The following is a 27,545-nucleotide window of genomic DNA, read 5'->3' as shown; positions in this document are numbered from 1 at the left end:
GCGGTAGGAGACCTGTGCTACTCACGGTCTCCATTTTCCACGGCGGCACTTCTGTCCCTGCCTCGCCCTGCTTCACGGGCTCTGAGGGGCTGGCGAAGAACATTCCGTTCCTGCCTGGCCCTGCTTTGGTTACACAGGCTCAGTGAGGCAGGTGAAGGCTGCGTGGAGCCTTCGCGCCGCCCACATTCCCTTGACTGCACTGGCGGGCGGCTGCTGTCCTTTGCGGTTTTCGCGGCTTCTCTTGCCTCGACGGGCAGGGGGCGCAGTCTGTATGATACCGGGGTGAGGCCCTGCTCTAGCGGGCTCATTCCTGTTTGCCCTGCCTTCCGGCCCTCGCGCCAACCCCCCCGCTCCCGGTCCCGCTGTAGCGTTCTTCCATCGTGGGAGTGGCTGCGGGTTTGGGCGCTGCCATTTGGCAGCCTTTCTGTAGGGGTGGCTGCCTGTTTCATTTTGGGCCGGGGGGCAGCCAGTACAATTCCTTGTGTGTGTCAGTTGGCAATTGTAGTTTGGGTATTTATTTGGCCTGATGGTTATTGTCTTGGCCTCTTGCTCTCGAGATTTATACTCTCTGGGGCTGTCAGTATTCGGTCTGCTGTAGCGGTTTCACGCTCGCCGCTGTCATTGCGGTGTTCGGCCAGTTACGAGTTTGAGTCTGTCCTGGTGGCACAGTGGTCTAATGCGTCCACTGCGGTAGCCTGTGTTTGACCTCTTGATCACAGGTTCGATTCCCGGTGGGTCAACTTACTCTTTCATCTAGTGCCGTTGGGTAGCAATGAGCATCTGTTATTCAGTATCTAGAGACCTCGAAGGGTATATGTGCACCTTACTAAAATAGGCTCGGCTTTTGGATTTGACCCTGACGTCAGTATTTCTGGGCACCTTCTGTTATTTGGAGGCGGGGCCGCTGACGGATTTATTTTTGCCGTCACTCAAAGTCACAGGTTCTTTTCCAGCGGTTCATTTCCTGGTGTTTCAGTGTTTTTGGTTCCTGGTATTTTGGTGTAGGCAACACTCCTGTATTGGCAGTCCACTTGGTCTTCCGTCCTTTCCTTGGCCGCAACGTCTGCCAAGTTGCTATGATCCTACTGCCTCGGGCTTCTCCAGGGCCGGGGTTCTGAACCCACTTCTTTCGGGGTGTCTTTAGGTTGCCCTATTCGTGCTGTGCTTTTTGTCCTGTTCTCTGCCTCTTGTGGCTCTCGGGGGCACTTTGTCCTTCCGGCTGGGACAGTCGGCCTCTGTGCTGGGGCACCGTGCATGTGTTTTTCGGGCTCTGCTCGTGTGATGCTCCCTGGCTCCTTCGGGTCAGGTTCACGCTATGTGTCGCTCTTGACTGTCTGGGCGCGTTTGCAGCACCGTGGCATCGCGGGTTTGTTTGCGACTACGGGGCGCCCGTGGGCCTGTATGTTACGGTCTTTATCTCCTGCCCTCGGGGGTTTGTGTGCCCAGTTCCTGGTTCCCTGTCTCCTCTTTCCTCATGGGATGGGGTAGGCGACCCTGTTATTGGATTTGTTTTCGGGTCTCTTCCGTCTCTCCACTTTCCACTGGTGGGGGCCTGTGTTCGTCCTGCGTCCTTACCGCCCTGTGGAATCCTGTTCTCGTCTGCTCTCTGGTGTTTGTGCGTGGTCGGCTCTTGTTTGTGCCCGGTTGGGCGACGGCTTTGGTACTGTGGATTCCCTGGCTCTGCTATTGGCGCCACTCAGTTTTTTTCTTTTCGTTTTCCCTTTTGGGTGTCCATGCTCATCAGGTTCCCGGGGTTGCGGCCACTTAGCCGTGCGCTGCTTGGCGGGGGTTGGGCCCTTCGGGCCGAGGAGCTATGGCTCTGTGGTGTGTTTTGTACCTCTGTTGACACTGGCTTCCACAGGACTGGGGTTCAGTCCTGCCATTTCTATTCTTTTTCTTTCTAAGTGTCCTAGGGTGCTTCATGTTCAACCGGGGGTCTGTTGCTCAGTGGTAAGTTCTGGGCCTCTGGTTCCACAGCCTATCTCGGGTCCGGGGTCTGCCAGTGCTGTCAACTTGCCGGGTCTGGTGGCTCAGTAGTCTGAGGCAGCCACTGCAAGGTCCTGTGTTGGTCCTCATGGTCACAGTTTCAGATCCCTGCGGGTCCACTCGGCTCTTCCTCCATCTGTGGTCGATGCTCTGTGTATCTCTGGGTTGGGTTCCACTGAGCATCTGTTGTTCGGTGCCAGGACACCCGCGGGTGGCCAAGCGCTTTATATAGATGCCTGTTGTGTGATGCTTTGCAGGCAGGTTTTGCATGACCCCTGTTCAGGGTTGGCGTGCTCCTTTGTGAGCGTTCCGTTTTATGACGAGATGTGTTTTGCCATGTATGTGCTGGTTATTCGCGCATTCTTGGGCCATCGGCCCTGGGGGTTGTATGTCTCCCCTTCCCGGGCTTCACTCCCGGGTTTTGGGGGTGGCGTCCCTATGGTCCCCTGCATGGCTGATGGGGGCGGTCCTTGCTCTCTGGCTGCTTCGGGGGTCTCTGTGTTCTCTTTGGCTTTGGCTCCTGTTCCTGGTATCTGGGGCCGCGGCGGTGGTGTCCCGTCCTCCTCCTGCCCCTTAGCTCGTCAGGCGTCCCTTGCGCCCTCCTCCTTGCCGCCATTTCTCCGCGGATGCTTGTGGTGCGTGGTAACTTCTGCCGCCTCCTTCTGTGGTCTCTGACCTGTTTTATCCTTCTGATCGTGAGCCCCCCTCGCTCCTTTTCTGGTGAGGTGCCAGTTGCTTCCTGGTGGGGTGTTTTTTCTGGGTCCGCTCTGGCTTCCCTGGTGTGCGTATGTTGCCAGTGGTTTTGGACCCGGCTCTCTATACTGGGGTGACTGCGGATCGTTGTTCTGCTTGCTGTCCTTGGTTGATTTTGCTTTTGTCTCCCCATGTGAGGGTCGGTGGAGGCTGCGGCCAGGAGGTTCCTCTCCTCTTCTGGTTTGAGTGTTTCACTTTCTTGCGTTTCAGTGGTCTTCCGTTGGGGTTGGCTTCAATGGTGGTTTATGTTTGCCTTGTCGATGATTCCTGCCACTGGCTCCTCCTGTAGATGGCTGTCCCATTAGTTTTGGATAGTCCCCCGGGTGTTCTTGTCTGGGTGTGATCCTTCTGTTTGTTGGGTTTGGCCCTTGTGCCTGGGTGGATGTGGATGCTTGCTTTCCTTACTTCAGCTGGAGGGTGGAGGCTCCGTCTTTCGCTTGGGGGTCTCCTGTTCATGTTGGTTCCCGGTTGGGGGTTTCCTCTCCTCGGGGCGGTGTTGCGCCGGCTCCTTCTGCTGGCTTGCCTGTTGCGGCACCCCTTTAGGGCGGTCCCTTCCCTCTGCTCTGGGGGATCGGTGAGCTGCTCTGCGGTCTCCCGGCTGTCCTATTTTGGCCCGGCTGTTTTCCTTGGTGGCTCGCTTGCTGCAGTGCCGTTGTCTGTGGAGGCCTCCGGCTGTGTCCCTGGCTCCTCCTTGGGCCTGCAGGTTCCTCTGGGTCCCCCCTCCACATGGACGAGCTGGGGTCCTTCCTCCGGTCGCCTGCCTTCTCCGGTCTTGTGGGTCGGCGGGTCCTGCGCCATGGTTCCCGTTTTCTGCCTCGGATTGCCTCCCTGGCTCTCCTCAGGTGCCCTTGCCTTCTTTTTCCCTGGCGGTGGGTCTCTCCCTCTCCTTCCGGGATGTCCGAGGTGCGGTCGGGGTGTTGCTCCCGCGCTTCCTTTTTTCAGTGTGTCTGTTCTCTTCTGTCACTGGCTGCGGCGGGTCTCCTCCTGGCCTACGCGTCCCTGTGTTCTGCCCTCCCGTGGGTTGTCCAGGGTCATTCCGCCCGTAGCATTCTGTCTCTGGATCGTCACTTGCGGTTGGGTCCGTTGTGGTGTTCTGCCAGAGTAGGGGGCTGGTTTTTTCTGCTCGTGGTTGCCTCTCTCTTGGGTGGTCCTTCCGCTCATCTGTTCTCTGGGTTTGCCCCCGTCCTGGGCATCCCCCTTCTGTCCCGTTGGTTCCTTGTGTGGTTCCATGAAGCCGCTTGGCTTTGGTATGTGCTCACTTTGTAAGGCATGTGGTGAGGAAGACTAACGAGGAGGTAATGCCCCGGTTACTTACCGGTAATCTTCATTACTCTGAGTATAGTCTTCCTCGCCACATGATTTCCCATCCCTCCCTCCCTGTATGGCTATCGGCTTCATGTTTGTGCTTGGTAGTTTCAGGCTGCTGGGTTGGGCCGGCCCGCCTCTTTAGAGGTCAGGTGGTAATGGGTCAGCCATCTTGGGAAGGGATGGGAGGCATGGGAGACTTTTTGCTTTGGAGGATTCTGGTGTGGAGCTGAAGCTCACTTTGTTAGTCATGTGGCGAGGAAGACTATACTCGGAGTAATGAAGATTACCGGTAAGTAACCGGGGCATTCTCAGTGCACCCTTTGCATTTGTCCCCATCTGTCAAAAGTCATCAAGCATCCATTATCACAGATTTAAGATATTCAAAAGATGGGTGTTCAAGTGCAAAAAAAGGTACAAGCTGAAATCTACTAAGTGAGGAGATTGTTGAGGTGTTTACAGGTGATTTGGTGGTGTAGAGGAGGTGAGGAGTGGGAGTGAGGGTTATTTTAGTGGCTAAATGAGGAACTGGGTGAGGAATGGTGAGTTAGGATGGTGTGATTGAGTGAGAGGTGATAGGGAAAGAGTGGGCAAACAGTGAGAATGTGAGCTGAGAAGCTGAGAGAATAAGTGAAGGAGGTCTGAATGAGGAATTAATGGGTGTGAGAGAGTAGTTGGGAGTTAAGGCGCAACATTTGTGAGTGAGAAATTGCACTAAACCACCTTCTGTCTCTTCCTCAGCAGGGGAGAAAAGACAAAATAAAGGTTTTATGAGAACATGTATGTTGTAGTTGTTCGCTGCTGTCTAAGTGGTGTCCTCGTGAAGACCAAAAAAACTATGCTGGATTACAGAAAGGAGGAGCATTGACTGCCGAGAATGAAGGAATGGAATATGAGCTAAAGAATGATGAAATAGAATTTTTTGAGACTTGCATAAAATGATTTTATCTGCTAAATCTGGCACACACATTATGGATTGGATTGATGTTCACTGATATATTCACAGTAGAAAGCTTTGTGAGATTTTTACAATATCTCTGCCCAGTATGCACCTAATGATTATACCTTACTCCAAGAAATTACTCACCTTTCTGACTGAAGCAAAAACTTCTCTTAGGAACATCATTTCTTTCCATGTGCTTGCTGCCAGTGCACTTTGATAAACAATTATCACCTTCAAACATAACTGTATCTATGCTACACAATGGTATGGCACATACCAGTTCATAGGTGAACATATGGTAATGTGAAACCAATTATGGAGTTCTAGTGCATTCATAATTAATATATTTAATGTTGTGCTTTGGTGGCTTATTTATGGGTACATTTCGAAAATACAATTTGAAAACCATATAATTTTTAAAACAAAGTGTATTTCGCTTTCTAACTCACATTCTCCATACCAAGGGTTAAACAAATACATGAAAGTGGTTTTTCATAAACAATATTTGGAGTTTTCTGGCACAAGTTGGACCAAGTATGCTATTTTAAGTATGGATGCATGGCGCTGCAGCTAAGCGATGCTGGATCATAGTACCTGAGACCTGCAATTGAGAAAAAGGTAACTACTACCTGAAAGTTGAAATGGCCCCAGGCAGTCTACTTTGCTATGATCATACACGCATTAAAATGTCTAAAAGCATAGACTTTACTGACATCATGTGATAGCCACTTATGTTTGACCAATTTAGCAATTACAAAATGATGCTGAATTATTCTGTGTTTCAGCAAAGTATACTTATTGTCTTGTCCTCTTCCATGGTGGTCTTTAATCAAACTCATCTACACGTACCAGCACATGAGAAGTCTATTCTTTCTGATGGGAGGTCGTCTGAGGAAAAGCACTTACTTAATGTATATAAAGGCTTCCACTCTTGGAAATAAAATAGGCTTCAACAGTAGATCAGATTTTTTTTATTTTGAACATCTATGTCTTATTATAATAATTTTTATGAACAATTCTCCTTGTGACCTTCTCCTTCATTGAATCCAGTAATGAACAAAGCAGCTTCCATTTATTGCCATGTTTCAGCTTGATTTACCTAGCATCATTGCATCCTTAAAGTCACTAGGTTCAAAATAAGATTCTTGAAAGAATGAGAGAGCCATCAGCCAGGTTTCAAACTGCTGAGTATTAGATGACCATTGCCTTCCAATCTCCTCTGTAATTCTCTCAAGCCCATGCCTGCCTTCCTGTCATGCTGACTCCCTTCCTGACTTTCATGATGACTACATGGTTCAAAGTCTCTACCATTGTGGCTCAGCTGATATCTGTCTTTTCACTCCAGGGGAAGGGTGCCAAATCTGTAATGCTGGCACACTGCTACAGGAAAGTTCCACACTAGAGATTGAAGCTACTACCAACCTCGTATACATCTGCAGTGCAATAGAATAGGTTCAGGCACATTATACTTCAGAATTGAAGAAACTGAGCTAAAGTTTGAAACTTTGCTATGACTTTATGAATTTACATAACACGTCATTGACCACTAGTGTAATTGCAGTCATAACCACGTAATGTTATTTAAGCTGATCATCTGAATGACAAGTTAATTCGGATGGGACAGTGTTGTAACCTGATATTGTTATAACACATCCTCTCCATAGGTTCTCAGCTCCCTACTGCTCCCTGCTGATCAGCCAGTGTGTGTGATGTAATAGAATGATGATAAGTGCCTGTGCCTGTAAGAGTGTCAGTTGGAGAGAGTGGGATGAGCAGTGAGGATGCTGCTCCTGGTGGGGCATTTATATATAACCTGTAATCTAAGAGATATCTTCTTCAATAAATCTACATTTTGTAACTTACATGAGCTGGCTACCTTAATTACAATACTTGTGATGAACTGGAAAAGAGCAATGCATGAAAGGAAATTGAAGATAAAGTGAACATACCGTAAGAAACAAAGAGAAGAGAGATTGAAGCCTTAAGGAGAAAAGAGAGAAGCTGAAAGACCCACCAGTGTCTTTTTCACCAGACAGACGCAGCTGAGAGGGTGGTCTACTTAATTACACATGGATGAACAGCGAGCCTATGGTCAACGGAAGTGTAAGGGCGTTGGACCTGCTGATGTATGCAGATTGACACTGACTGACATTACTGAAGGGCTACCAGTGGTATGTGAACTGGCAGGAATTGCAGACCATGCTTAACTTTGAACTGTTGAATCTTTACTGATGAATGTGTAACTGGTGGCTTATGAAGCATTGTGCAACAGTCTTGGTGGGGAGTGTACTCACAGCATTGAAATTGTGTTTGGTCTTATTTTCAGCACTGTCTTAATTACAGGAGGTGAGTGAATCATTTAGCTCTTACCAGACATTACATGCCTTTGGGAGTGTCAGATTTTGAAAAGGCCTGCAAGGCTGCCATGCTCTGCTCCTAAGAATTCCAGACACGTGTCAGGTACACACTTGTGAGCATCTTTGCACTGTTTTCAAGGATTTCAGGCATGTGTATGGTATGCGTGTGTGGCTGACTTTGTGATGTCACTGCCAAAGAGCTGGAATATGTATTGTTGGTCTGATGTGACTTGGAGCCGTGTTGTGTGTGGTCAAGTGGCTGCTGAAGAACATGCAGTCAGTACATTCCAGGCGTGTGTGATGTACGCATTGCAGGTGACTCATTGATATCACAGCTCAAAGGCTGGAATACTCATGGCATCGACTGAAGGAAATCAGGAAGTGGAACTTAACGCGTGTTGGAAAGTGAGAACGTCGGCATAAATACGAGATGGGTACACCGTAATGATGTAGTTGAATTGGCACATGTGTCAATTGGCATGCTGATGGAGAATTTTGGGTCTGGGTAATTAAACAGAGCTAATTTTAAAGCATCCTCGACAAAAGAGTCTTACATTGGAATGGATTCTCTAATCCTTCACCTAACTCAATGGATTGTGCCTCACTGATAATTGCATCTTGCGGCACCAAGTAAAAAAAACATTCAGAGAAAAAAACGGTGAAAGGATTTTCTTATTCGTTTTATGCCAGTACTGTGTACGTCTGGGCCTACATTCAGTCTACTTTGGGAATATTCAGGTACGCTGTCACTCACCAGAGTGGAGAGGGTTTGCAACGTGTTCGAATGGTGAGTCACCCACTAGGGTGGAGGATTTGTGTTACTTTGCAGAGAATCATTTTTAATATTGTAATCTTCTAAGATGTTGTCAATTGTATTTTTCTTAATGCTACACTAACGGCCCAGTTTACAAAGGTAAACTTACAATTTTGTGTAAGTTTACTACTTTTTGGTATTCACTAATGTAAATCTATACCAAAAGTCCAACTGTAATACTTTTCGGTATTCACATAGGTAAACTTAGAACAAAATACTCACTTTACTACTTTTCAGTATTCACAAAGATAAGTTACCGGAATAAAGCTAGTTCACGGATTAAGGAGGAAGGAATAAGGACTTTTGGCCCTCCCTTGTTTCAATATGGATTATTTTACACATTCTGCGCAGTATATGTTTACATTCAATAAGGCAATCCCTATATGTACCCACCTTTCGAATTAATTTGTGGATAACTTGCTGCAAGAATATCAAATTAGAGATTTGCCAAAACTTGTTTCCCCAAAAACTTTGCAAGGGCTCTTTAAGTAAAGAGCAAAGTTTTATAAGGTGTTTGAGATAACTAAGGTGAATTCTGAAAGCCCTTGGAGCTACTTAAAATAAGAGGGAGGTACCCTTATTGATCGATCCATTTACTGTAGCTAGATGGAGCTGAAATGAATCTGTGAAAGTGGGTGATTTCTTGCAGGTGGAAATCTTAGGATGAAGTAGAGTCGATGATGACAGATGACAAAAATTGGCTGCAGTGGTGTTACATTTCTCTACTCAGGGTATTGCAGAACATTGATCCTAAAGACCTGGTGTCCAAAAGTTGTGAACCTGATGGTTAATTCAAACCATAGGAAGATCAGGCTGTGGACACAATGCTTGCTATCTTGTGAGAAAGTAGACTTGTAGGCACAGATTTCCTCGAAGTGACTCAGGGAAGAGAATGTGCGAATATCCAAGGTTGATTGGTTAAAAATGAATCTGCTTAATTTTTTAACCTTGAAAGGACGAGTGGGCAATTTTTGCAAGATGCAGTATTTTGCCAAATGGTTGGTATATCAGACTCCCCAACTTTTGCATACATTGAACCAGAGATGCCCTTATCAATGTTTTAGATGTGGAAGGGTGAGTGAAGTAGGGTGGGCTCACCTAGTGCCAGATGTACAAATACTGGATTTTGCAACTCGCAAATTGCAAGAAATGTTTGCAAATCCAATGTACAACAGTGTCTCAGACACTGTTTGTGATTCCCAACGGGGTCGCAAATTGCATGCACAATTTGCTACACCATTAAGAATGGCTGGGACTCTCAGGGATGGTGGCCTGCTGGGGTTAGCGACCACCATGTCTGGGACTGCTTTGTCAATAAAGCAGTTTTCTTTTTTAATTCATCCCGTTTTCCTTAAAAGAAAATGGGAGGCATTTAAATAATAAAAATTAAACTTTTCAGTTTCATTTTATAAGGGCAGGGAGTGATCCCTGGGACCACTACCTGCTAAAAAATATTTGTGCATGCATTCCCAAATGGGAAGGGCTCCCCTGGGGACTCCTTCCCATTTGCGAGTGCCTTACCACCCTTCTGTGAAGGGTGATAAACTGTAAGTGTTTTGCGACCACAATTGCGGTTGCAAAACATTCATACATTGGTTATGGACTTGCTATTAGGAAGGGACCCCCTTGGCACGCCCCTTCCTAATAGTGAATCGCTAACCCTCTTTTGTGAGTCGCTAATTGAATAGCGAATCAAAAAAATAGGGTTCGTAAATTGGGCTCGCCTATTTTGCGGTCTCAAAGGGGCCAAAATACCCTTTGCGACAGCAAAAATGCAATAAACTGTCATACATCTGGCCCCTAGCCTGCTTTTGCAATCTTTTGGGAAAGGTTTTATAGGTGCTTGGATGTATTTTTGGGGATCCATCTACTGCAAAATCCAGCAATGAGTTTGGTGGTCTTATGCCCAATGCCAGGTATACCAATAAGATCACAGAAGCTCTTGCATATTGTTATGTTGGTAGCTAGGTAATTGGTCCTCCAGAGATGGAGGTCTGACCTTGTTCCCTGTTATGCTGATTGGTACGAGAAAATGAACAAGGGCTTGGAACAAAAGAAGCTGTTTCAAAGAGATTTGGTAATATAAAGGCATTTAATATTATTTGAAAATCTTGGTGAGGAAAGGAGGCTCTGAGGGGAATTGAGGACAGTGTCTAGGGCAATCAGACCTGTCAGAGGTTTATTTTTCTATGCTTCTCTCTCTGGCTTTTACACGGCATCTTAAATATATTTGAGGTATCTCTTTGTATGAAATATTGTTTCATTTATTTATTCATGATATGTATGTATGACTGTATGTGTATACTTTTTCACTGTACCTCCCAAAAAATCCATTTAACTTATTGTTGAAAGTGCCTAGATAAAAACAATACTGCATGGAGTACTCGTCGAATTGAACTAGATAGATGCAAAGAAAGAGAAGAATATTTAACCTGCATGCTAATCCTATATTTTTCAAAGTAATTTTTGGTAAAGTCTGTTGGGTGGAATGATTCAACCTGCAACTGCATTTGACTATTTAACTATAAAATTATGAAAGCAGACATTTTTATCTTTTACGTATTGGTGCCAGTCTATATAGTGTCCCACATTCTTCTGTTCCCTCTCCACTATATTCGTTAAGAGAAATGGAGATTATCCTAATATTGACTTAGTGGCCATATTGTCATATAGCCCAATTAGAGAGATCACTACATTAGTAAACATTCACCAAATATTAAAGTATTTTGGGGCATATTATCAAGTAAGGGCGTTACACTATCGCCGCTTTTATCGGCAGGAAACTGCAGATAAAGCGGCGATAATGGGCTTGATAATATGGTCTATGAATTCCAATCGAAGCCAATGTTAGATGTCTTCACATCTATACCTTTGCGACTCAAGGTCTTTCTTTATTCTATAGACGGCGAATTATATTCTGGAACAGCAGCAGATTTTATGGGAAGAGATTTTGCAATTTTCCGCACTCTGGGTCATCATCACCCTATCCGAACTGAACAACATGATTCTAGATGGCTAAATGGTAAGTGTTTCCATTTTTAAAATAACGCTTTAAATGTAAATGTCAGCAAGTCACTATGTGGAAATGGTTCAGCAGGTGTTGTCAGTGTTCTCTTATCACCTAGTGTGGTCTTTTGAAATGGAAAACAATTCCTACCAATGGATGTAGCCTAAATTGTGGTGCTTCAAATGAATCTTATAAACATAGCATGTACCTCTACAGACATGGTCATCAAGGGTACCAGATCAAGACATGATATTAAATAAATCTATTTAAGTATTTCATGATCAGAATTAAAATGACCAAGTACAAGCTATAATTGTTTTACCTTAATTAGTAAAAAGTGGGTCTCTCAGCCAGCTGCAGAGGTAAATGACAGATATTATGTTTAGTCTTCAAAATTCATTATATTTTGAGAATAAAAGAAGGTTTTCATGTGGAGTAATTCAAGATCTTAAACTACCTCTTCCTGATTATTTAAATATATACAAACGTGACACACTGTCTTAGGACACTGATATATAAACTGCGTCTGGGACAACCTATGCTAACCCTGTAACAGATTTGCTAATGTGTTCTTGTATAAAACAAAATATAAATGTTGAAATAAAATATATTTATGTGCCTTTAGTTCATACACAAGTCAAAATTCGGCCTTTTTTACTCGTGGTGCAGGGGGTTTCTTGCATGTTATAGAGCTGGTTGATTTTTATGTTTTTTTTAAATGTACTTTTTTTGGAAAATCATCTCAAGTCGAATCAAGGTTATTTCAGAGATGATTGCCATTAAACCAATAAAATAAAACGCAGACCAAAATACTAATAAATTAACCTACAAATACAGTATAATGCATTTCAAGTAATATTTAAGGCATTTTCCTGCATTTATCTGATAATAAAAGAGCAAGTTAATCGAGTATTGGTAGTTTATGTTTGACGAAATCCACCTTTGTGTCATTACCCAGTATATCATAAGCCTTATTGCCTTTAAAATGTACTCTGTGAGTGCCTGCCTTACTGTAAATAGGTAATGTGTAACTAATACAGAAGAGCAGGTGTATGGGTCTAAATGGATGAGTTTTCAGAGAAGCCTTTATCAAGATGACTTCTGAATCGAAGTCATTAGCAGCTGTAAATTATGAATTTGTATTCCTATTTGCTCACACAGGTTTACGAGTGAATACATATACACAGTAGTCAGAAGTCATACATCAAATAGTAAGAGATCCTCTTTCTTTCTTCAAACTCACCCTTCTGCCAGCTGTGCTTCTTTTCCCTTAAGCTGGGTTAGATAGGATATATTAATAGATTAGATGTTGTCTCTGTAAGTGATGGGCTGTGTAGGCAGTGATCACCTTCTTTCCCTTAATTCCAGATTCTATTTTTGTAGTGCAGGGAGCACGAATCCATCTATGCTGAAACATTCCCTCACCATGTCCAGATGTGCTTATCCACACTAATTCCTTATTTTTGAGCTTCGAGAAAGGAAGTGTGCCCTCCTGAGAGCTTTCAAGCTCTCCTAGGGGGTACACAAGATTGGATATCACTCTACTGTTATAGTTCTCCAAGAAAGAGGACAACATTTCCATGACGTGTCTAACTTGAATATCTGAGATGACAGATAGTGCTTCAAGTCCTCTAGGATCTGCTTTTCACTTGCAAGTAGAGCCCATACTTGTGGAGAAAGATGTCCATCTTCTGTCAGCCCTCCTGACAAGAGCCACATGTAATTATGACACTGTTAGGAGCAGGTTGCTTTGACAAAGAAAAATTCCCATAAGCCATAAGGAAGTGGCCATTTTCAGTGTTTCCTGATGGTCTGTGGCAGCATATTGTAAACACTACAAAGATATTATTTGGAAGCCATTTTGTACCTTTGCCCATTGACAGTCACCCCTCACCAATAAGAGCATGGCTGCCCCTACTTGATCGCAAGCACAGGGAAACACACTCACAATGTTAGTTATTTTTTTTCGAAACTCTCTTAAATAAAAGGAAAACTGTTGTGTGACAAATTATGTATGTTCAGTTATCTGCCTTTACTACTCATTCTATACTAATCCATGGAATGAAACACATTTTCAGTTTTTAAGTGGTTAAAAATAATAATACATTTTTGTTCGTGAGCACAGTTTTGATATTTGCAAGGGAAATGCTGCCAAAAAAAAAATTGTATGTGATATACGATAACTAACTTTATGTATATGAGATAGATTATTTCAATCCATGAAACCTACTTGAACATGTTATTTTGATTAAGAGAGCACACAATATGATGTGTTTTACTCTTTCAGGGTGTATATCATACAGGGAATTAACTGTCATTTTATGCCGGAATAGATGCACAATTACAATCTTGCATAATATATTCTTAAAGTTTCTGTTTTCTTTCATTAGTGGAAGACTACTCTCTTTCTTTTGCTAATTTCTTTCTAAATGTCAATGACTCTGTGGCCATCTAAAGCTCATTGTCTTTCACACTGTTGCTATCACTGTTGCTATCACTTACTGAAGGAAATTGGATTACTGATGGAGGGGTAACCCTACTCAAACAGGAACCACAATCCTGGTCAGGGTGATGCACAAGCAAATCCCAAATGAACCTGTGCTCAAGCCTATAGTAGCTTGGTTCAGAGCAGTCAGGCTAAGCTTAGAGGCAATATGTAAAGTATTTATGCAGCACTTCAAATACTATTAAAGTGACAATACAACACAAGAAAACTCCCACGCCAATTTTGAGAAATAAAGTACACTTTATTAGCTAAATCATGATCAAAGCAACAAAAATCCTCTGAGTAGAACCAGAGACATGCAATTTTAAAGATTCAAGTGAAAATAGTACCAAATATCGCAAAGCACCAACTGTGGATATTTGTTCAAGCTAGACCGGGACAAAGTTACAAGTTCAGGCCAACCACAATGGTACGTAGGTCGGCTACATAGACCCAGTTAGGACCGTTGAACAAGAGTATCTTAAATCCTGATTGCAAAGGGTTGCTTAGTCCCGGGTCTGTGCAGTAGGGGTGATGCAAGGTCTGGACAAGAGGATGTGTTGCTCAGTGCTGGTTCCAGTGGGCTGCAAAATGCGAGGTGACAACATTGCATGGAGATATATCACACAGTGGCCGGTCCGATGGAGGAGGCAATGTCCTTGGGTGGAGACGCATCAGCTCTGGTGGGGTGCCATGGGTGATGCAAAGTCCTTGCTTGGAGGAAGTCTGTGCAGCAGGCGATGATTCAGTTTTAAGGGCGATGCATTGAACAGCAAAGGTGATGCATCTGGTTGCAGAGGGGTTGTATGTAGCAATTATGTGGGAGATGCACCGAGCCACTGAGGCGATGCAGCGGTTCTGCTGGATGCACAGATGGGCTGGCAGAGCATGTTCAGTAACACTTCCAAGGGTCCAAGACTGGGATGGTAACACTTGGGAGGCCAGGACTCACAGATGGCAGAGTCCAAGTGCTGGGTGCCAGGTTGTTGGATGCCTGTTATGTCCGTCAGGCTACTGAGCCAGAGGCCAGACAATCAGCCTTTCGATTTATTAAGGGGCCCTGGGTACAGAGGTGCTTGTCCAGTCCTTCTTACCCAGGCGAGAGGGCAGCAGGGCACCAGGTCAGTAAAGCTGGGCAGCAGTCCCTCAGAGCAGCAGTTCAGCAGATTGGCAGTCTCTTCAGCAGCAGGACAGAGTCCACAAGTCCAGAAGTGTATTGAAGATTTGGGGTCTGATGTCCAGTACTTATTCCTGTTTGCCACTTTGAAATAGGAGAAGCTTCTAGAAGTTTCGACCCCCCCAGAAGTGCTTGGAATTTTCTATCTCCATGCCCTGTTCCCAGCTTGCCTGGGGTCACAAAAGACCAGTGTCAAACCCTTTGTGAGGATGCCCCCAATTGAAATGTACCACTTATTAAATGTAATGTAGTAAGGCAACCAATGTTATTCTGTGGGAGAGGTAGGACTTGCAGAAGCCACAATATTATTTAAGAGTTGTCACTACTAGGACATGTAAAACCTAAAAGTACATGTCCAAATGTTTTAAATACTCTGCACCATGGTGCCTTAGGAGTGACAGGTGCATTAAAAAGGAGGTTTATGGCCTGGCAAAAAGTTTATCTTTTATGATAAAACTGCACAAACAAGCAGCAAAGGCAGACCTGGGTCACATTTACATGGCTGCTTTAGTGAGTCACACAATCAGTGCTCTAGGCCCTCTAGACCGCTGCAGATCGCGAACGAGTCGGAGAGAGATGTCACAGACACGCTAAATCTTGAATTAAGATTCCACAACTTTTGGGAATTGTCGTGAGCATCTTGGTTACACTCACACACGCACATACAAAGATTTTCTTAAATAATAAAGTCTTCCTTCATGACAAGCGAGATGTTGACTGCTTGACATAAAAATAAAACAACTTTTTCCAAGTGATATTCGAGATCGGCTCATCTTTAGTACTAGTGTTCGGTCCTGAAGAGAACCTCCAATTTGATTTATGTGAGGTTCGAAACGCGTCGACCAGTCTCTCTTTTTTTATCTAACAAGTGTGTTTATACATCTATGTTATGGTTTCTGCTGATATTAAATGATTAACATTTAGTTGATCTATTCTGTGCAGAAACATGGCATTTTCAAACATTCACACTGTTTGATGATTTAGTATCGATGCTTTGTAAATCACTGTCTATTGTTATTTGTTGTATGTTGTCTCAGTCTTTGTCTAAATGCTGTTAAAGAAATTTGCATTTTGAGTTATTGTCAATAGTTTGGTTTATCAATTGTTGTTTGTGATGTTCAATTAATGTCCCTTGTGTGTGTTTTTTCTAAATGAGATGCATATTTAAGTGAAAAAAAAGAAAAAAAGATGTGTTTGCTTTTATGCAAATAAAATAAAGGCTTTTGTGATTAGAATCGGCAAGGGTACCTTTGATTCAAATCTGTGCATCCAAGGGCATTTGTTGTTAAAAACAAACTATCAGTATTGGCAACTTTGTTGTTCACAGGCCCTCTAGTAGCAATTTTACTGTATTTACAGAAAATATCCCAATCACTTTTCATGGCTTAGCAGTGGTAAAGTGTACAGATCCTAAAAGCGTACAAAAACAGGTTCAGAAACCCAAACAGGAGGGCGAAGGCAAAAGGTTTAGTGATGACCCTACAGAATGGGCCAAGTCCAACACTTACCCTGGTCTGTCTCCCTTGCCCTCCATTCTTTTAGCTTTCTCTTTCACTAATTCAGTCTCTTTGTCTCCACACGTTAGGTCTGGCCTTGAAACAATTTTTTTTGTCACCAGCCTCATACCATAAAAATTAAATAAAAAGTAAAGTTCAATTTCAAATTTGTACTATTAGCAATATGGCTGCCACGTTTAGGTGGCAGCTAGCTTCCCCGACTTATGCCCGACTTTACGTCAATCTATGGTTTTCCTAAACACCTTCAAGGTATAAATATACCTTCATTTGCTATGGCAAACTACGGTGGTTCGGAGCAGTTCGACTATCTACTTGCCCGACGCAGCTCACTACAGCAAATGCCGAAGGAAGCCGACCCTCCAGCTGATGCACTGATCAAGAGGCTGCCCTTCTCTCGCTGAGAATCCAGCTCCAGTGTTTCCAAGCTCCCCTTGCTGGGTGTTGGGAAATCAAGTCTTGAGACAGAGATTCTAGACCTCCTTCATTCTAAACCAAGGTATGGAGCTGATTAGAACCTAGAGAAACCTTTGGTAGATTCTTGGCAAAAACAACTAAACCTATGCTACATAATACTTACTTCTTCCCGCGTACTAGACTTAGGTTAGGTAAATTGGGGTAGGCGTATTTAGAAGCACCAGTTGAGTATTTTAGTCAATTTTGTTTATCTATGTAATTTTAAATGGCTTAGAAACCATACAATGCTGTTACAGTATTATTTTATAACACTATTCTCGCTGTACACATTATACTTTGCCGTCTGCTTAACGATTGTAGCAGTTCACTTCTCTTGTATGAGAAAAAAGACAGTTCAATAAACCTTCTTTATTGAAAACGCCCGTCTCTCTATTTCTCTACAACTCTGTTGAAACGAAGCATGCACGATTGACTGAGTGAAATACTTATCTATTGTTTCTGAGACTCTAGAGATATATTTCGTATTCTTGGGAAACAAAGTTGTCATGTTTATGCGGTTGTCAGAAACTAATCCCTTCTTGTTATTCGAGAAAGATTCTAGTGACCTTTGAGCTAGCTGGCACTCACTATTAAGTTTAGTATATTCGATAGAGACCTAGTTGACCTCATTCCTACGTCTAATCTATAGGATATATTATTCCAATGCGCAGAGCCTATTGGGAATATAGGAACTACACTACAGTACCACACTACCAGGGAATTACAAGTAAATTAAATGTGCCAATTGGGTGTGAGCCAATTTTACTGTGTTTAAATAAGATATCCCAAGCACTTTAGCATGGCTTAGCAGTGGTAAAGTGTACAGATCCTAAAAGCCAACAAAAACAGGTTCAGAAAAAAGGAGAGAGAAAGCAAAAGGTTTAGTGATGACCCTACAGATTGGGCCAAGTCCAACACTTACCCTAGTCTGTCTCCTTTACCTTCTATTCTTTTAACTGTCTCTGTCACTAATTCAGTCTCTTTGTCTCCACAATTTAGGTCTGGCCTTGAAACAAGTTTTTTTGTCACCAGCCTCATACCATAAAAATTAAATAAAAAATAAAGTTCAATTGCAAATTTGTACTGTTAGCAGTATGGCTGCCACGTTTAGGTGGCAGCAAGCTTTCTTCTTTTTATTTGTGCAGCATGTGCTTCAAGCAAAAAATAGCAGTCACACTAGATTGCCAAGAGCTGACCCATTGCCTTCGCAAATGTTTATATTTATTTAAAATTTGCTACCATTCTATGGTTTTACGCTCTTGCCAGTGTATTGTTTTCCATTCCCCTCGGTTTTCTAAGTTATATTTTCTCTTGGATGAGTTTAAGAAATGTTTTTTCTCCATTAGCAATTTATGACTGGGTGGAAAGTTACAGTTCTTTCCTACTTAAAATGTACCTAATGATAACATTGCATGGAAGAAATGTAAATGCTGTATACTTTTTGCCAATTTATAAACTGAAGGCTAACCTAAAATCGTGTTTTGCATTGTAAAGAGCACAGGGATAATGGCACGCACATAGTTTCCTAGAGACATGGCTCTTTATAATCTTTACTGTACAGTTATATAAACAGATGAGTGCTATAAAGTCTGAGAAAGTGTTCAGCTATAACCAACAATCCTTTCCAACAATCCAAGCTGAAATGCAAGAATCCTTTGTTCACAAACTCGGCTGACAGCTCTCTCATCTCCATTTTGGCTCCCGTAAGAGGGAACTTGTCACTGTACCTGGTAGTATACTATGGCCTGATATCTGTAACTTATTTAAACCCTGTTTTTTTCTTCTTTTAATTTAGACTCATGCAAAACAAATTATGAATGCGTGTATTTTAGTGTTTGCAATAACTGAATAATAAATAAAATTACCTTATTGTCCAATAAAGGTGAGGCATGTAATGTTCTTCCACTCACATTTATTAAAACGTGTTTATCCGATAAGGGGCACAGTTGTGCCAATTATATAGTCCCAGGTGTTCCTGCAGCCCCCTGCGCCCCATTTTGCAGTTAACCACACAGCTGTTTTGATCTCCCCAACTCTATCAAGCTTTTTAAATGCCAATGTCTGCCATCATATAAAAATATATATGTTGATGACGAAATGCGTAAAAAGCAGTATTGGAATATTTTGGCCCCCTACATGATCTACCCTACTCCAACGCACACCAATGTACCCCAGCCCAGTTTGCAAAGAAATACCCCACTCAGTCTACCCCACACTACTCCAATCTATCCTAATTCACCTACTACAATTCAATCTACCCAATCAACCCACCCCACTGTACCAATCTCCAGTCTACCCCACTCCACTGAAATGCACCCCACTCTACTCCAGTCCAACCCACTCAACTCAAATCTACCCCACTCTACTTCAATAAGAACCAGTCCAATTTTCCACACTCCACTCCAATCTAACCAACTCCTCTCCACTCTAATATTTCCCACTCCACCCCACTCTACTCCACCCCAATCTACCTCACTCCATTTGACCCACTCAGTCTAGCACACTCTACCCCACTTCAGTCTAACACAATCCACTCAAATATAGCCCAATCCACTCCACTCTGCCCTTATCCACTTCATTCCAGCCTATCCCACTTCATCCCAATTTATTCCACTCCACTCTGCCTGATCTACCCCAGTCTACTCCACCTCAATATAACCCACCCCAGACTACTCCAATCTACCCCTCAACTGCAATCTACCCCATTCGACCCCACTTCCCTCTACCACATTCCACCCAAATTTACCCCACTCCACCTAACTCAAATCTACCACACTCCAATCTACCCCAAAGTACCCCACCCCAATGTACCCCACTCCAATCTCCTCAGCTCCAGTCTATTCTACCCCTCTTCATTGCATTCCACCCCACCACAATCTACCCCACTCTTTCAATATACCCTTCTAAACCACCTAATCCACCCCACGCTACTCTTCTCCAAACAGTCTCGAATCCATTCCAATCAAGCCAATTGCACTCAACTCAACTCTACCCATGCTCCACTCTACGACAATCCATCCCACCACACTCTACCTATTCCACTGTACCACAATCTACCCCATGCCAATCTGCTCCACCCCACTCCACACAAAGTTTTAACCATGCTGAGCAGCAGCCACTGGTGTACAACGTGGCTGAAGCACATTGCCAAAGCCAATAGCTCTCATATAGGTGAGACCTATTGGCTTAGCCAATGCTTGTTTCATAGGTGAGCCAAAGGCCTGCCAGTTTCTGAATCATCACATTCACAGTTTCAATATTTTTTGTGTGCTGTAAACATGTTCTTTAACTGTTACTTGCACAGTAGGAGTACATGTTTTATGTATACCATTCCAAATTAAAATGGTCAAGAACATTGAAAATACTCCAGATTTTGCCTGCTCATATGCTCAAACCCCCCCTTGCAACATCAACAATATAATTGCAGTAAGCCTCTAATTTTCTAAAATACAGGCAACCTAACACGTTGCTTCAGTATTAAGTGTCCTATAGAGTTTCACACACAGTTGTGCATTGCCTTCAAGATCTCCCGGATAGGAGTGCAGTAATGTTCTAAACCAAAACCTATTTATCTGTAAAAAGAAAGCAAACATATCCAGAATCCCTTATATATATATGTGGCAATCCTCCACAGATTTTTTCAGTATGTGCGCAACTACATTTCTTGTACAGAAGATGTACCGTCCTTTATCTAACCTTGTACATGACATTAAGAAGCAACCCGTATGACTACAGACTTAATTGGTGCTTATGCAATACGTTGTTGTTTATATAGGTGAGCATGTAGCAGCCATGAGGTTTAATGGTGCATTAGACCAGTCTGCACTTTTAATGAAGGCTTATGCAGTAATAAATTTGGGATTTCTCATGAGCACCCACAGGCTGTTGTGAGTCTTTGTTTCCTGATGGTTGGTGGTAGAGGGCCACAGTCTTTTTCTGGCTCTGACTTCACAACACATTTCTTAAGTAGTAGTGTCCTGCTATTGAAGTCTCTAAAGACAAAGTGAATTGGTGAGTGTTTCGTTAAAGAGCTGGTGATTATTTCTGCAGTGATTTGACTTGTTTGATGGCAAACATTAACTAAATTTTTATTTTTGGGTGGTCAGGTTTGAATCTAAGACCATTCGGTGCTTCAAAGGTTAACCTTTAACTGGGTGGTATTGATGTTTCTGACCATGATGAATGATTGATTTTGGCCCTTTAGTGAGTCTTTTATGGGGTGAAAGAATAAAAAGTTTGGAGCACATATGCATTTTGTTCAGGTGTGTAATCTGAGACTGCACTGGAGTTCCACATATCAACGGTGAGACTAAAGACCTCACTATAATGCAGTCGGAAATGGCTCCGACCATCGGTCAGAGCCACATCCAGCCGCATCGTGATCTGTCGGTTACACTCCTTTCCGACCACCCCATTACGATGGAGGCAGTCAGATAAGAATCCAAACGGTCATTTAGACTGGCTTTTGACAGGCTCGGAGAGCCCAACCACCAGTCTGAATGCGGCTACTGATTTCAAGGGCAGCTCTTTCCGCCCGTGGATCATGATGTTGGGTTTTGGCAGCCTTTCCGTGCCGGTCTTTCCGGCACAAAATGGCTGTCGGAAATCAATTTTGGGAGCCCCCAGCAGGGCCCCCTTGGGTGCCTCTGGTTGGAGGCCTGTTGATCCATGCACCTGTGGCAAGCACCTTGAGGTGCCCAACACGGGTGCAGGGATGAACTACGCCTCCTATTTTACAATGGGAGCATGCATTTCGCCTGGAATACATGCCCGACATCGTAAAAGGGCCCTAAATGTTTTCAGATTTTCAAGAGTCTAGCTGCTCACTGAACTCTTCTAGGCACAGGTAGGTTGTTATAAAGTTATTATGGAAATCTGTATTTTTATCAAGTAGCTCGGATTGCTTGTGGATCTCTGTGGGGCTAGTGACTCGGTGACTAATGCATCTTGTACAGGACTTATGTTTGGCCTTGTGGTCGCAGCTTCAAGTTATAATGCACTCACTCATCTTTTTCATACTTACAAGGTTATTCAAATGAGTTTCACTGAGTTGGGTAAAGATAAACAAAGTTGGAGTAAGTAGCGTTAAAAGTAAACATTTTTATCAAAAACATATTTTGACATAAAGGTGGAAATAATTTAAAGAGATATGAATAAGAATGTTTAGAAATGGACTAATACAGTATTTAATATGATAAACGAGGGACAGAAAGTCGAGAAGTGGTTGAATTAGTGTATGCAGCTTTAACAACTCGCCAATGTTATGAAGCAAAAGACAGAAATTACAATTGCCAAAAAAGAGATGGTTCCTAGAAATGTAGACAAAGAAATGGGTGAAAAGGTACAAGGGAGGTGTAGACATGCTCCTGTGTATGAATAGAAGTACAGTAGTATTTGTATAAATTGTCAATAATAAATTGATTCAGTAGGACCCAACCCATGCAGTTGCAGTGCTGGGGTCTATTTACTTTACCTCTGTAAATATTGGGATGAATGACTACTGGTATTGTTTATCTTGTTGAGCTTAAGTACATGTTGTGAAATTTAGGAACACTAGCTTGGTTTCTACCCCTGAGTTGTGCAGAATATCGATGGGTTCATTTACATTACTTCCTTAGAGAAGCAAACTTTAACATTAAATGGATCATCCACTGAGCTTTTGAAAGGGCTTGAAGGTATAGTTGTGTATTTTCCCTTAGATGTGAAACACTATTTTGAAACTATGGGTATAGAGTCAGATGTGGAAGAACCACTTGTTCTTCTAGTGAATGGTGCACCCACAAAAAACAACAAAATCTGGAAAAAATTAGTGGATGTAAATAAGGTCATGTGAAGCTACATTATATCTTAAACACAATAATGTTTACTATAAAGATGTAATTATTGTCTAACATGGAAGATGGACAATGAAAACTTGGATATAAGTAGATCTGAACAAATACATGAGCATTACATTATCTATCTACCACGTTCAAAAGAGATTGTGGGGATGCCTTTGAACTGTATCAAATAAAGAAGCTAAAAGTACTCCGATAATTGTCTGAAGAAAAGGTTCCTCAAGTTGCTTTTTCTCAATCCTATTTGAAAAAAGAGAAAAAGTATAAAACAGTTAAAAACCTCTTCTTGAAAAACAACTGTACTTTTAACAAACAATTCCCCACAAAATCCTCATAGCATTGGTAACACAGTTTCTGACCTAACTGAATTTCAACCTGAACTCCACTGGACTTAATACTTAATTCATACTTATTGACATATGCCACTTCACCTTCTCTAGAAGCCAATATGTTCTCCCTCCCATTATCACAAATATAACTGCAAAGGAGCCTCTACCAGCCTCCTAGGAGACCTCTGTGCCACTATAGCTACTTGTTATGCTAGAAATAGCCTGTCTATATAAAACTCATCTTTTAAGTTAGGCACCAAGTCTCTGAATATATGAACGCTTCTGCACTGAACACTAGTGATGCTCACACCTTTTTTGCTAGACTCTAAGAGCTATTTGGCCGTCAATTGCACCTCCTTAACACTCCAGCCAGCAAGACCCTTTTTATACTCAAAGGTTCTTTTAACCTCACATTTTTCTCCTGGGCTGGCCCCTCTGTGACCACAGGTCCCACTCACCCTGTCTGTCTTTGAGGTCCTCAGGGGACTGGCTTTGAGAGAACACAGTACATCCTGTACCATCTCCAAGAGTGTTGAAGTAGTTCTCTTGAAACTCTTCTTGTGGTGCATGTTGCATTCTGTGCATGTCCTCCCAGGCTCTAGTGGCAAACTAGTACTCAAACGTGGATCTGAAGAGGGTACGCACCCCAAGATATACACATTTGGATTTTGGTTAGTATCTCTAAACTACTGAATGGATATACACTGAATAATAAAAAGGCCTTTTTCTGTACCAAGAGCTAGCTTTGTTTCAAATGTGGTGTAATTCCGTCCAGTAGTTTGGAATGCAGTGGTATTCAAAATCCCTATGGGAATTAACTTGGGGAAAACACTTTTTGGGGGCCCCATTTTTCTTGGCCCCTGCTTAATGGACCCTAAAACGTTCGAAAAAGCAGCTGAAGTGACTGTCAAGTTAGTCTAGAACATTTTTGAAACTTCATCATTAGGCGCCAAAGTTATTGGCAAAACAAAAAACTAGCCAATTGTACACCTTTTAAAGAATTATAACTACATTTATCTGCTATACAAGATGACATATGGTGATGCGTTTGTAATTTCTTGCACTAATTTGCTATGTTTATTCAACACTGAAAAAATGTATAAACTTAGAACAAATAGCCTTGACTCATATGACAATAGGAGCTCCCAACAGAAGTTAGTTGCTCTGGCGTGTTTCTCAGGTTCGCATAAATCTCTAAGCCTTTCTTGTGTTTGCTTGTTTGCCATAGATTTAATTTACGTTGGTCTGGTCACCTGCAGTTTCCTTTTGCCCAATCCTCTCATCCAAAGAAGGTCATTCTGGTCTTTATTAGGTATTTTCTGTTGAACTGGAGTTCATGTGTATTGAATGGCAGTACACTCATCCACAGTAAATACAATGACAATGCTTGTCACCTCAGTGTGACTGTCTCTTCTAGCACAACACTTAACAGTTCTACTCTGGTGAGGATCAGGCCTGTTGCAAATTAATTCCTTTCTGGCAGCGGCTCGAATGTTGACCTACAGTTTGTTAAACGGTAAAACAAGCAGATTAGTTTGCTCAGCAGAAAGGCCATGCACTACACTTCAGTAAAGTCAAACAAACCCATGGCAGGAAAGAATAGGACAAAGGAAACTCTGGTTCCCCGTCAGTAGCACAGGAACCAATGCGGATTGACTGCAGCCGCAAAGTTAGCAAGTGTGGAGCTAAGTAGTAGGTTTGGACGCTTAATTAAATCAGGTATTAAGAAGCGAATAATTATAACGTGGATCTCCATTGTCAATACTAAAAAGGAGGAAAGGGTGTAGTTAATGTACTTTTCACTTTGTCAGGCCAGTAAGTGCTCTGGCTTCACCTTTTGTGAAAGGAGTGGTTTGGGCTAGTGACCTCTTTTAAATGTTTCATGTAATGTATTTAGTTAACTAACAATTCGGGCAGATTGACAAAGACCCAGATGTACATATGGAAGTCATGACTCATATGCAATGTATGGTTATGCAGGAGTCTGATTTCTGAAAATTTGGGATAATCATGTAGATTGTCCTCTAATTTATGCATATATTGCACAACCTGCAGTGAATTTTGATGTAAGTATGGTATGTATCTATACTGGTTAATTACTGTGTGTGTGATCTATGCACTACACATATAACCAATGCAGTGGATTTAAAAGGTTCAGATGAGCACTCCATTCCAGAATTGGGCAGCACTCTAGATGTGACTCTCAGCAAATAAACCCAGTGTACAAGCAAATCCTTAAGGGTGATATTGATACATTATAGTGGTAATGAACTCCCCATTCTGTTTGTTGGATCTCGCCCATTGCAATCCAGCATTCAGAAAACAATACCCAGTGATTTATCATAGTTTACTCACTTTCTGGTGATTAGTAATAAAATGTCAAGTTGCTGAAGGACATGGGCAGAATGCATTGCTATTCTTCATACTTGAGTGTGTGTCTCTCCCCTGAATCCGTTTTTTTTTTAAGTTTGAAAAGCTTTATTAAGTTGAAAAAACAATGTAAAACATCAGTACAATAGCACATATTAAGAGCAAGTAGGAATAAAATAATTGTGGAGAATAATGTGCCAAGAAACAAGGAAGACCCCCAAAAGGGGAAAGCGCTATACAAAGGAAAAAATGCTTTTATAATTTTTCATTTTGTGGGGAGGAAGGAGAGAAAGAAAGAGGGAAGAAAGGGAAAAAGGAGGGAATAGAAGGGGAACAGCAATAGAAAAAGTTATGATAAGAGAAGTAAAGAGGTATGAAATACGGAGAAGTTCACAGTAATAATAATAACAGTAATACTAAATATAACAATAACATGTGATCAAGAGGCACTTTTAGATATAAAGTCTGTTAAAGGGGACCAAAGTAAATCACGTTTTATCAACAATGGAATAGAAGAAGCCCATGCACGATCTAGTCTATGATGATGGCAGAGCAAATTCCACCAAGCATTATAAACCACGTTTGTAGTGTCTTTCCAATTAGTTGTTATAATTTGAAAAGCGATAGCAATGCAAAGATCAATAAACTTACGAGTATGGAGTGGGACATTCCAAACTGGGGCCAAACCACCCAGGAATACAGACGAAATAACAAAGGGAACATTAGTAGATTGCATGGGGGTGAGTATTGGTAGACCTTGCAAGGTTGATGATTAGACCAATGCCTACAGGTGCCTGTACGTGCAGTATTCCTAAACTGAAGCCCATGGAGTACCCAGTCTATGTGAGACAGGAGTTTGTACTGCTGCACCACTGAGATCCTTGAGATGGCCATGACAGATAAGTTAAATGGTGCCTGTGGTGTGTGTCAGGTTTGGGTTGGAACAGCTCATTATGCAAAATAAATAATTATTATCTGTATCAGTGCTTCTTTTCAGAGAGGGTGTAGATATGGTTGCGTACCATATTAGCAGCCACTATGAAATGCATCTTGTGAAAAGAACATCAAGTGCAGATGTTTTGTTCTTCTGTGTCTCGACCTCTTAGCTAGAACTCTGCTTTCTTCTGGAGTGGGCAAACATCCGTAACTATGTTTTTCTCTCTCATACCTGAATCAAGCACTCAAACAAATTGTACATGAAGCTCCAAGTCTACCAATGATATTAATTTGTTCGCAATCTGATCACATTGGCCATGCAGAAATAGGTCAATCCACAGAAAAAGATCAGGTTGGCAAAAAATTTGATCATCTCCAATTGGGATGCCAGTAGGCAGTATTGTGCCAGAAGCAGCACGTTTCTTAGCGATCATACGCAGCCATTGCACAGGTGTGGCCAAGCAGCAGGCTGACACATATGCTTTTGCGCTGTAAGGCCCTTAGGCTTCTCCAAGGCAGAGTAAGGATACATGCAAACTGTGGAACGTGTGGTGAAATTAAAATATTTCTCTTCCTTTCTCATATCGTTAGAAGATAGGGATTTGCATCTAAACCCCAGATGGCTGCATGGGAATGCCCATGAACCACCCATGGAATGCCTACTTAATGGAAAGTAGAAAATAATTGTGCATAGCCTGTATTTCATTACTTTGGCCAACTATCCAAAGCAAATCCTGATTTGCATTGGCAAGTAAATGCTACCACAACACTTTGTGCTGTGTTTGCATTAAAAAGTAACACAAATCCAGTGCAAGGTTTTAGTAAATATGAGTCCTTTTCTGCTGGGCCTCTATTGAAGAGATGATGGAAGGTACTTACGGCATGCATGGGTGTCCTTTTTCACCAGATTCAGGACTGCTGTTGGCAATATGAACAGATGCAATGGAGCTCGAAATTTAGCCATTTATTACCTGAAGAGTGCACCACTAATGTCTACTGTGAGGCAGTCATTCAACAGCTTAGAGTGCAAGGAAAGGCCTCATTGCTGCAGTAAATGGCAGAAAGTTAACATAATGAAATGGATAGATTTCTGACATGTTTAGTTGTACTGGATGGTAGGATACTCCCACCAATCCAAGACTGAAGGAGAAATACTACACAAATAAGTGTTTCAGATTATAAAATGTGGAATTTCAGAGCATATTCCACAGGTTGTGGGCAATATTATTATTTGTTGTTCTATGAAACGACATGCTTTTGTCTCGGCTAGCTGCAA

General features: G+C 42.5%; 1 protein-coding gene across 2 annotated transcripts in view; it reads left to right on the top strand.

The window, feature by feature from the left end:
• SEMA3A (semaphorin 3A) overlaps positions 1 to 27,545 on the top strand; it is a 633,443-nt gene that overhangs the window by 419,065 nt on the left and 186,833 nt on the right. For both annotated transcript variants that reach the window (XM_078674184.1, XM_078674185.1), the window contains exon 6: positions 11,061 to 11,180. In XM_078674184.1, the coding sequence (XP_078530310.1) occupies positions 11,061 to 11,180 (120 nt within the window). The remainder of the gene's footprint in view (positions 1 to 11,060; positions 11,181 to 27,545) is intronic.

The sequence above is a fragment of the Lissotriton helveticus genome, chromosome 1_1 (assembly GCF_964261635.1).
Source record: "Lissotriton helveticus chromosome 1_1, aLisHel1.1, whole genome shotgun sequence".
NCBI classification, from domain to species: Eukaryota; Metazoa; Chordata; class Amphibia; order Caudata; family Salamandridae; genus Lissotriton; species Lissotriton helveticus.
Note: the sequence above shows the minus strand (reverse complement) of the source record. Positions and strands in the feature narration are given on the sequence as shown.